At 54.0% G+C, this 10,846-nt stretch overlaps 2 protein-coding genes across 2 annotated transcripts; one reads left to right on the top strand and one right to left on the bottom strand.

The window, feature by feature from the left end:
- Positions 1 to 896: 896 nt before the first annotated feature.
- Positions 897 to 5,519, top strand: TTC16 (tetratricopeptide repeat domain 16). Its single transcript, XM_085320060.1, has 12 exons — positions 897 to 1,068; positions 1,319 to 1,409; positions 1,618 to 1,764; positions 1,842 to 1,942; positions 2,026 to 2,155; positions 2,602 to 2,816; positions 2,903 to 3,144; positions 3,482 to 3,623; positions 3,712 to 3,877; positions 4,507 to 4,667; positions 5,005 to 5,158; positions 5,460 to 5,519. Exons 1-12 carry the CDS (start codon positions 899 to 901, stop codon positions 5,517 to 5,519), a joined length of 1,779 nt encoding a protein of 592 aa, XP_085176186.1. The 5' UTR covers positions 897 to 898.
- A 379-nt stretch (positions 5,520 to 5,898) lies between these two features.
- TOR2A (torsin family 2 member A) lies at positions 5,899 to 10,493 on the bottom strand. Its single transcript, XM_085320107.1, has 4 exons — positions 10,073 to 10,493; positions 8,737 to 8,912; positions 8,249 to 8,376; positions 5,899 to 7,656 (listed from the first exon to the last, which is right to left on the bottom strand). Exons 1-4 carry the CDS (start codon positions 10,316 to 10,318, stop codon positions 7,412 to 7,414), a joined length of 795 nt encoding a protein of 264 aa, XP_085176233.1. The 5' UTR covers positions 10,319 to 10,493; the 3' UTR covers positions 5,899 to 7,411.
- Between the last annotated feature and the right edge of the window lie 353 nt (positions 10,494 to 10,846).

Below are 10,846 nucleotides of genomic sequence, written 5' to 3' on the forward strand. Positions count from 1 at the left end.
GCCCCGCGCGCCGCCGCCAATGGCCGAGCGCCGCTCCGCCCCGCACGCCGCCGGCATCTTTCTTAAGGGCAGAGCCGCCATCTTACTKAAGGGCAGGCGGGAGGAGAGCTGGGGGGCTGCCTTGTCCCCTGTCCTGCGGCGGCTCTTCCTCGGCCCGTCCCCTCCCGTCCCTTTCCTGGTGGCTGAGGCCCAACCGTTGGGGCAGCCCATGTCGGGGTCAAGCTGGCCGCTCTGGCCTGGCTTTACTCGGCCCCTTCCCAGGCCTGGGCCGCGCTGAGCAGCCGCTCTGTGCTTGGTGGCAGCGGGCGAACGCGTCCAGCCGCCCTCTGCATGCCCGGGCCTGCCGGCAGCGGGGTCCGTGTGCGGGGCGCCCCACGGAGCCCCGGGCTGGGGTGGGAGGTGGAAACGGGAGGCGGTGGTGCTGCAGCACCTTGAGTGCCAATCTGCCTGTGTTGGGGGTGCTGTGGCCCTTCCCTTGCCCTCTGCCCTCCGCTCTGGGCGTTGCTAGGGCGCCTGATGAGGATGTGGGTGAGTGGGTGGGGTGTGCGCTGCCCCCTGCACCGCGGTGCTCTGGCTCCTGCCCGTGTTCCTGCCTAGCAACGCCTGGAAGCGACGGGCTGGGATAGCCTCCGAGCGGGGGGGGCCCAGGTGGCTGGCGCTGCCTGGGCAGGACAAGGTGGGACCTCTCCTTCTCTGGCCCCAGGGGCTGCTTGGAGCCAGCCCAGCTCCTGGGAGGCTGGAGGAGTTCTGGGGCCCAGGGATGGGGGCAAGTTGGAGCGAGCAAAGCTAGAGTCAGTTGGGGCGGGGGAGTTACTGGGGCCTGAGAGTGGGGCTGGGGGCAGATGTCACCTGGGGGGAGTGGATGAGCAGTGGCACTGTCCCCCCAGGTGTGGCAGAGATGGAGGCAGGGGGGTTATTTGCAACTGCAGTGCCAGAAGAGGAGCTACAGGAAGGCTGGGAGAGGTCCTTGGAGAGGATCTTCAGGCCCAGCCAGTGTCTGCGCAGYGTTGAGGGCCCCCGGGAAGCGAGATGTCTCCCTGCGATTGTGCGGGACAGGATGCAGGAGCAGTGAGTCCTCATATTTCCCTTGTTTGTGCCTGTTATGTTYTACTCTTGAACTGTCCTTGCCAGTGGTCAAGTCCTGAGGGGACATCTGGGCAGTGGGGTCATGTGGTCCTCTGGCCAGTCCCCAGCCCCAGGTGGGTCCTGACCCTGCCTATGGAGCAGGGTTTGTTCAGCTCCTGGTGGAAGCTGCATGATGATCCCCAGTCTGTCAGCATGTGGCTGGACYTAGCTTACGGCTTTTTCTTCTCTGCAGCTGGCAGAAAGGGCTAGACTTCTCCTCCCGTGGCCAGTGGGAGGAAGCCATCATTTGCTATTCAAAAGCTATCAACTTGGATCCACAGAGGGTAAAGGATCTCCACAGGGCTGGGGRACAGATGCCTCAGGCTGGGAGCAGGTGATGGGATGCGACACRGCTCAGGCCAGCTGTAACACCAATGTCTGGCTCCAGGATGCTGTTCACTATGGTGGTATCCTCTTTACTGGGCTGGTCCTGGGTAGCTGGAGCAGGAATAAGCTGGGGTGCAAAATGCACTGAGGGTGTCCGTGGTGCAGGCAGAGCTGTACCAGCAGCGGGCAGAGGCCTTCCTCCAGCTCTGTGACTTCCAGTCGGCCATACTGAACTTCAGGAAGGCGCTTGCTCTGGACCCTGCGCAGCAGCAGCCCTGCCTGGCACGCCTGGCCCTGGTCCTTGACCTGCAAGTGAGCCACCACTTCCCTTTCCCCATCCACAGCTGTGTGCTGTGGTGCTGTGGCCAATTGGTGGGGTGTTTCTGCAGGGCCGATGTCTGCTCGACCAGGAGCTCTACTGTGAGGCCCTGGAGGCCTTCACAAGGGCAGCTGAGCTGCAGCCTCACTGCAGGGTGTTTCGCCAGAGAAGGTAAACCAGGGATGGCACAAGGCCRTTTAGCTGGGTGGTGCTGCGGTGGGTTCCCCTCCAGCTTTGCCCATCCTGTCTTGCAGCATCATGTGTCTTGCTGCCCTCAACAAGTTCCCGGAGTGCCTCCAGACGATTAACAGAGATCTGGAGGAAGACGTGAGGAACCCTGATCTGTATGTGCTCCGTGCATCGTTCTATGAGCGCTTTGGGCAGGTACGGCCCTTCTGGTCCCTTTCACGCCGTGTGGCAGGGGGATGCAATGCTGTGTCAGCCTTGCTCAGGGGCTCTCTGCCAGGAGGCATTGCTCCCCTCCGCTGTGGTGTCTGGAGCAGCTTTGACTGGGTGAAGCTGTTTGGATTTGGAGTTATGGGATGCCTKTGTGCAGAGAGATGTGACAGGGAAGCAGGAGACATGGGAAGACCTTGGTCTTACCYGTGCTGTGTCAGCAATGATGTCACCTCATGGCCTGTTTGGTGACATGGTTCTTGCCTCACTGAGGTTGGGATTTAGAGCTGTATCTATCAGAAAGCCCTGGTAGACTTGGAACACACTGACCTCTGCACTGGCCAGATCTGTGTGAGGGACCTTGGGTCACTTCCTGGTGACTGGGGATGCTGTGGAGAGTACCAGGTCCTGATGGTACCTGGCCTCCTGGGCAGCTGGCCCTGTGTCACCAGGACATTCAGCAGGCCCTGGAGCTGGAGCCACAGCACGGAGCTGCCCATGCTCTGAAGCAGAGGCTGCTGAGGCGAGGCCAGGAGGCCAAGGCCGAGGCAGTGACGAAGGCTCTGTGTGGGGACCTGCGAGGAGCCCTGTTCAAGATCACCTTTGCCATTGAGAGYGATCCCTTGGCTGCTGACTTCTTCATCCTGAGGTAGTGAGTGCGTGGCCCTGGCCCTGGCTGCAGCTAGTTGGCCCCACTGGCTTCTTAACTGTGCTGGTTTTGTCCCTCCCTCACAGAGGGACCTTCCTCAGGCGGCTCAAGAACTTCAGCGCGGCTTGTGAGGACTTTGCCAGGGCGAGGGAGCTAGGTGCTGAGGGGGGCCCTGAGGCCCAGGAGGCTTGGCAGCAGCTGGTGCTCACCTACAACGACTGCGCTGTGCGCTGCTACGCCCTGGGCCTCTTCGACGAGGCTGTGATGCTCCTTGGCAAGGCTCTGCGAGAGGAGAAGAGGGAGAAGGGTCTCTACGTCAACAGAGGAGGCAGGTGGCTGGGCCAGAGCTCAGTGTGTCTAGGGGTTGGAGCAGGGTCCCAAGGGTGAGGGCGCTGCAGTTGTGCCTCCCACCACGCTTGCTGAGATTTGCTGCTGGTGGTCTCCGGTGGGGCACAGCCGAGAACGGCTGCTGCCTTCCAGGCTGGGCTGCGTCTCCCAGCTGCTGGAGCACTGAGCATTTGTCTAATGCCTCTGACACCTTTGTGGCTGTGCTGGGCTGGACACAAGGTGCTCGTGTTCCCCCGTGGGTGCAGACAAAGCCCAGGGCCCAAAGCCAGACCCCAGCCACTCTCATCTACTGATACTCTGACACTGCTTTGCTCCAGACTGTTTCCTTCGCCTGAGGGAGCTGGGCTATGCGCTAGCAGATTACCAGCAGGCGCTGGAGCTGAGCCCGGGGGACTGGGGTGTGCGGAGACGGATTGCAATGGTGCTGCATGAGCAGGGCCAGCAGGACTTAGCTGTGAGGTGAGCAGGAGGGTTGGTGTGATCTGCCGTGGCGCTGGAGGGCTTGTGGTGCGCAAGCTGCAGAGCGCACTCTCCTGTCCCCTCGCAGGCAGTACCAGCAGGCAGAAGCTCGCTTCTCTGCAGCCATCAAGTATGACCCCCACAAACCACTGTACTACCTGTGCCGGGCCAGGASCCGCGTGCGCCAGGGCAGAGTGGAAGGTGCGAAGGAGGATGTTGTGCTAAGTCTGTGGCTCGACTCTGCTGACAGTGAGGTACAGCACTGACACCGCTTCCTGATGCCCGTCTTGGGCYGCGGGTGATGCTCCCAGCCCATTGCCTTGGCTATCTGTTAGGTGGTTTGGGGCAAGTGTGGTGTTTCTGTCCTGCATCAGGAGGAGTCAGCAGCTGGGGTCAAGGGTCCTACCAGAGCACAGCTCCAAGTGAAGCAGTAATGTTTATAGCTTGGGTTTTACAACAATAATGCGTTATAGTTATCAGGAAGGCTTTTTTCCTGCTGCTTATTTTCACTTTCCTGTTTCTTTGAATGTAGCTCAGGGCAGAAGCCCTCGTGCAGCTGGCTGTGATAAGGGGAGCATGTCCTCACACTGCTGTTGCCAACCGTGGCACAGCTGAGGGCAGCAGCATGGTTTTCCCTGGCTAGTTTTGATAGATTTGTTGTTTTTTTTGCAATGAAATCCAGGCTTCCCATTTGGGCAGGTGCTGGCTGGGCAGGTCCCAGTGGGGCTGGCAAGTCCGTTGCTGATGATGTAAGGCAGGTGGTTGGCTGTGATAGTGGAAACCTAATGGCTCAGTGCTTAGCGCTGACTGTGGAGAAGAGTTTTTTTCCGTGAGTGCAGGTATGTTGGGAGGAGATTTGGGTCTTGTCTTGTTGCCACTGCAGGTCCTTTCCCTCGTAAACTACCTCTTTCCAAGAAAGACTGTCCAGGCTGTGCTTAGGAGTGAGACTGGACGCCTCGCTAAAGAAACCTTGGAGAAAAAGCTTCTGTGCCCTCCGAAACCCGCAGTTTTGGCTGATCCCACCCAGTGCAACAGACGCAGTAGGTGTGTGCCAGAGTGGGTAGTTTATCTTGGGCATTAGTCTGCTAACGCTGTTGACTCCAAGAGTGGAGTGCTCAACCTCGGAGAGTGAAGGTTTTGTTTGTTTTGTATGAAGTTACATGTTTCTGCTGCCTTCAGAGCCAAAGGATGAATTATTTTCCTTGTCAGAAACYGATTTTGCCCCTTTATGCTCCTGAAAGGTGACAGTGGCTTGCTGGCTGTCTACATGTGGCCTTGGAAGCTAGCTCCAAGCAGGAGTCTTGTTTCTACTGGGTCCTTTTGTATAAAGTGTCTGAGTATTAGGCTATGGTGTTACTTCTGCATTGATACTTGTCCCCAGGCCACCAGTCATGCTACAGGATGATCCGAAGGAAGTGGTAGAGCAAGAGGAAGCCAGGGGAACCTGGCAGGACTGTGGGAACAGCATCAGCCGCTGCACGTCAGACTACGAGCTGTATGAGGAGCTGGTCACCTGTGGAAGGATAACGACCCGTGTGAGCGAGCAAGCACGCAGGGTGCTGTGTTTGCAGGGGGTACAGGTTATTGGGGTATCACGTAGGGAGTTCAGTGGGAGACAGATGCATTCATACACCGTTTTGTGCCCTCCATGTGAGGATGGAGGTGAGGGTCTACGTCTGCCTGGCGCAACCTTGGCATTGTGGTGTTTTCCAGAAAAAGCAAGCCAGTTCTGCCAAAACCTGCATTTGCCTGGGGGTTATTCCCGTCAGCCTCTGCTCTGCTGGAAGCCAGTGATAAATGAATGGCTTTCTTTAGCCTTTGGTTCTTCACTTCTAGCAGGAGACTGGCACAGGGCTGAAATCGAACCTGCTGCATTCCACGCTGGGCCAGAAGTAGCTTCTGCTCAGTGCATGAGCCTGGCCACAGCTTTGTAGCACCCAGAAAGCTTCTGGAGTGACTTTGTGAGACGCATAGGTGCACTCTGCAGGGGGAAAAAAGGGCTCTGTGTGCAGCTGTGGCAGACAGACCCAGCAGCTTTCCTGTACCTACACTGGCCCCTCTGCAGAGTACAGCTGACTGAGTTACTGCAATTTCACTTCCTCCCCAGGGAAAGGTCTGGTTTCTAGTTACCTAATTAAAGACCAACTCTCCCCTAAATCCCCAAAGTCCTAGCGCGCTGGGCAGCTGTTTCTGGGCAACTGCACGTCTTTTATGTCCTTCTGCACTAGCTACAGTCAGTAATCCAATCCTGTAATCAGTGACTGTTCCCCAACCATTTATTTCATAAAGGATTTATTTTAAAATTAGAAATGCATCACATTTTTGAAAGAGGCAAGGTATTTGAATCTGTCCGTGGACTGGCTCCCAGGCAGCGTTTGGATAGTGTCTGACATTGCTGTCGCCCAAGGTCAGGCTCTGGAGGGAAGCTGGAATGGAGGTAACAAGCTGGCAGCTTGTTTCAGAGTAGGGCAGAGACCCCCAGCCCAAAAGGAGCATTGGGGACTTTCATAAACGTGCCTGTTCACTCATCCATCGGGCAACGTGGTCCCGGAGAGTGATTGATTCGGTTTCCTCTGACCTGTACTTCAGTAACTTGTCGGCATGGGGGGGGGGGGATTAAAACAGGAGGCAAAGGCCAACAGTGCTGTGTGCCCCGTGCGCAACGGTACTAATCTCCGCATTATCCTCAGGTCCCCTCGTTGTAAGTGGTGCTTTCCAGAAGCTGAAAGGATTTTGGTCCCGCCAAAGCCTGTGGGATCTGACCAGCAGAAGGTATATGCAAGAGGCTCAGCAGTTCACCACAGCAAGAACTTCTCAGCCTGCTGGAGCAATAATCACTGAATAAAAAGAACTTTCAAAACCATTAGCAACACTGCTGTCTTCTCTGGAGGTAGGATTCAAATTTCTTGTAGCTGGGAAGACAAGCAAGATGTCTTCTCTCCCAGTTGGTTGCAGAGAAATCCTTTAGGCTGTCTGGGGAAGATGGACAAAGGGGATGGCTGGAAGAGCTGGGCTCTCAGGAGGTCAGGTGTTGCCTTTTCCCTCATTACACACGTACTCTGGTTGATGCTGATACTGGGCTTTACCAGCATCTATTCACAGTGAAAGGAAACTGGAAAGAAGTTGGCTCTAAAACTTCTCTGAAAAGCACATTTCACTATGTTTTCAAAGGTTTTTATAGGCCAGTGTTGCAGGTGTCAGAACACCAGTGTTTTCACACGGCACCAAGGAACTGAGGCAGACAGTCGCACTAAAAAAGAAAAAATAAATATTGTTAAAATGCTGTAGATAAAAAAAGCCTTTTCTAGGTTCAGAATCTCAGTGGATTAGACCTCAATAGCTGCCAGGAGAAGGGAGAGCCACAGATAGGAACAGGTGAGAAACCTCCCTGTTACTACTATCCCTCTTGGCATCTTCTCTTCTTAGTCACAGCATGTCTTTCATGGTGCATTGTGCTGCTCAGTATCTACCTTCACTTGGCCAAAAAATAAATCAGTAAAGTGCTTTAAGTCACATCACTTGTATTTGCTCCCACAATCGTATCCTGCAGCTGCCTCCTTGGGGCTGGAGAGGTGAGTTCAGCAGGAAGAACACTCATGCTACTGGGAGATAATGTGTAGCTCCTCGTGCTTATCCCTTCAGTCCTATGCATTTTAACAGCTCAATATACATCCTAGATCCTATGAATCTGAGCAAGGCTGCATGTACGTTGTCTCCTGAGGGGGCTGGTCATGTCTGATTTGCTGTAGAGTCCACATGCAGCTTCGGAGGAGAGTCCTTGCCAGTGGCTAGATGAAAAAACTGATCCGAGAGGCTACTGTTTTGCAGCCTGTTGATGAAAATATTTTCTCTTCCTCTGGGAAGTAGGGGATGCTGTCAGCCACTTCCTGGACGACATCCTGACGTACTTCTAGGCCTTGCTGGATGAGTTCATTGATGACGCATTGCTTTACGTGGTGGTGCTTCAGTGGGAGGAAGGGCACAACAAAATCAATGAGATGTTCATTAATGATCCCAGATTTCCAGAATCCACCTGCAAAAGCAAAGGAATAGACAAAAGGTTTTACCTTTAGAGAGTCTTTGCAGTTCTTGGAATTCAAAGAGCCGCTTTGTGTGAAGCCAAAATCTGAAGAGAGATCTACTGCTCCAGTTTTGTGTGCAGTGAGGGCTGTACCCATCTGTTGGCCTCTGCTGCAAAACAGATTTGTTGTTCTCCGGGAATGGTGGTTTTTAGCCTGACCAGTCAGACTTCAAGCTCCTCCCTGTGATAGGACCCTGCCTAGACAAGGGCAAAGCAAGGAGATCTAGATAGGTAGCATGTATTGGTGGTACTTGGTACTTTTTCAGTGAGTACACTTTGTCTGCCATCTCTTGGTTGTAAACACCCCTCATGTCCAACAGAACTTAGCTAAGCATGGTAACAGGTCTGCTGGTGTAGGAATCTGGGCTGTTCCTTCCCTCCACCAGGGAAACCTTGAGGTGACCACAGTTCCCTCTCCACAGCCCCTAGCCCTTTCTCCCTGCTTGGGATATGCCAGAGGGTGTTAGTGGGCTGGGTGGAATGGGGCCTGGCTCCCTCTGCTGGGCTCTGCTCCCTGCAGAAAACATCTCTCTGAGACACTCACTCTGAGGATTTTCAAAAATAGATTTTGAGATGGCTGATTCCATATCCTGCAGGCTGATCTCCTCACGATCCTTGTGGGCATGCCAGAGATCCAGTGTCATTTCCTTAATCTGTTCTCCTCCTGCATTGCTGCAAAAGAGTAAGATACTTAGTTGACATATCCAGAGAAACGGTGTTACAGGGCAGAGGCAGCATCTGACACTCTCTGGTAGCCATGTGTGCAGTCTAGGTACTTGCAGCTGCCTGGCCTAAAGCAAATCCTGTAAAGGCAGCCAAACAACAAGAACAGTGGAGTGCTTTCAGACTCTCCTACTTTTTGCTTATTTACAACAAAATAGAGTCTCTTGCCATTTGCAGAGGCTCAAGACTAGGAGAAAGAAAAGCAAAACAAGCGTGCTCTGAAGTACATACCAACCTCTGTGCAAATTATAGGCATTGTGCTGGGATACTGTGACATGAATATGCTTGACACAGAGGGGCCTCTCTCACCTTATGAAAATGAAAATTGCTTTGCGGTAGTTGGTCCCGTAAACAACCCACGAAGGTCCCAGGAATGGCATGATCACATCGATCAGACCCGGGTGCATCTTGTCCATCTCATCAAAGAGAAAAGCAGATCGTCCACAGTTTGTCAAGTTCCCTTGGATCCAGTGCTTCAGGTCCTCCTAGGAAAAATATCCATCAAGCCATAAGGCGCTGATGTACCTGAGGGTGAGGGAGGCTTGAACTACCACTGAGCAAAAACTGAGACGTGAGCTCAAACGGAGTTAATGGTGCTGAAAACAGTAATTGTTAAGAGCAGCTTGTCCCTGCGCAGTACCACCTGCTCAGAGCAGGAACAGCTAGGACTGAGGAAGCCTCCTCTATTTTAGATTTACCTGCTTTACCAACTGATTATAGATCTTTTATTACAGATTTAAAGAAGCAGTATGAAGGAGGCAGTGAACTAAAGTTGAGTAATCAGATTCCCACAGTTCTACATGTTCTTTTCTCTTTCCCTGTGTTTCTGTGCAGCTCCCAGCTACTGAGTACTACTGGGGACTTATGCTTTCTGCCAGTTCCTCTTCTGGTACAAAAACATGTGCCTCCAGTGAACCAGAAGAGCCCTGGCTCTCTCTATTAGGGCTGAAGCTAGTCCAGTATAGATGCCAACCTGTGCATAAATTCTCAACTTTCCTGGAGGCTTGTATAAGTCTTAATTGAAGCACTTTTCTCAGTGGGAGGTTTACTTTACTGAATGCATTTCTTCTACAGACTCAACAAATAAATTCTCTGAATGCCCAGAAAAGAAAACATCCAGGTATACTGGTTCCCCAATCTCAGGAGTTCATCAGCCAACCTTTGTTTTGATTTCTGGCCTTTCTCAATCTTGAGACGTGTGGTGGAATGGTTAAGAGTGTAGAGCTGGTATTGTATTTAGGAACCCGCTTGCTGTGTGAGGAGGGAATTACAAAATCCAGTGATGCATGGGTATGCACAGCTATTGAGCTGTTTGGAAAGCAATGGGAAAACTTCAGATGAAAGCCACTGCATGAAGCGCATTTGTCTGTAGTGTGTGTTCAAAGAGCTGTGTAAATATTTAAAGAATGAGACCATGATCACAGTGAGGACTGCTGCTGGGAAGCTGGAAATGATAACTGAGTGCATCAGTGAATCCTTCAGACAGTTCATGGAGCCACTCGCTTCACCATGTCTGTCTGAGAGAGTAAAACAAAGAGCTTTATTCCTATTGCACTTCAGGAAATGGGCTTAATGCATCTGTACTGATAAAAATAGACATGGCCAAAGAAAAGTAAGTAGGGTAGCATTGAGAAGCAACGCTTACCTTGTACTGCTCTATCTGCTCGTGATGAGGGAAGTGTGCTATTGGAGAGAACTGGTGGACATACGGGCTCTGGAGTCCATCCCGAAAGAGGTGGCGGATGAGCATGGTGCTCACATAGGTTTTGCCAGTCCCAGTCCAGCCGTGGAAGGACATCACAAGGGGTTTCACAGGGTTCTGGTTCTCCAGAAACTCTCTCACTCCTTTCATCACCTGCTGCTTCACGAGGGGCTGCCCCACCAGATTCATTGCCAAATCACACTCCAGACCTGGCAGAAATCGAAGATTTAGAAAATGCAGGATTAATAGCTCTTACCTCAAAAACAGTAATGCAGCTGTGCCTGTCTGAGGGGTGCTTCCCTAGTTCCATCTCTGTGAACCAGCATGGAGAACTGTCTCCCGAAAGGGCAGAAACAGGAAACTACCCCAGGCTGAGGGTGCTGATCCGTGGGCGCCGTCCCTCGAGAGGCCGCCCGGGCAGAGACGCACTCGYCCAGCCCTTCCTCGGCCCCTGCCCCACTCCGCGCCCTGGCGCCCCCTCGCACCGGGCCGGACGCGCCCCTGCGTGGGCGGCCGGGCCCTGAGCCCTGCCCTGCGCAGCCCCTCGCGCCCAGTCCCCGGCCGTGCCGGGCCTGCGGGCAGCCCCTGCGCGGCCGCCTCAGCCGGTGCCCCGCTCGGAAGGGGCTCCTGGAGAGACGCCCAGTCCCGCCTCGCATCTCCCCGCGGGCACCTCCCGGCTGCCACGGCCCTCGCCCCGGGGACCCCCGCCCCGGGACC

This window comes from Rhea americana, unplaced genomic scaffold (assembly GCF_003343005.1).
Source record: "Rhea americana isolate MKP2758 unplaced genomic scaffold, rheAme1 scaffold_61, whole genome shotgun sequence".
In the NCBI taxonomy this organism is placed as follows: domain Eukaryota; kingdom Metazoa; phylum Chordata; class Aves; order Rheiformes; family Rheidae; genus Rhea; species Rhea americana.

Coding starts and splice junctions, on each gene's coding strand:
- TOR2A (XM_085320107.1), bottom strand. CDS start 10,318: ATGAATCTGGTGGGGCAGCCCCTCGTGAAGCAGCAGGTGATGAAAGGA. Junction 8,377..8,736: donor GCAATTTTCATTTTCATAAG/GTGAGAGAGGCC, acceptor ACTCTTTTGCAG/CAATGCAGGAGGAGAACAGA. Junction 7,657..8,248: donor TATTTTTGAAAATCCTCAGA/GTGAGTGTCTCA, acceptor TTGCTTTTGCAG/GTGGATTCTGGAAATCTGGG.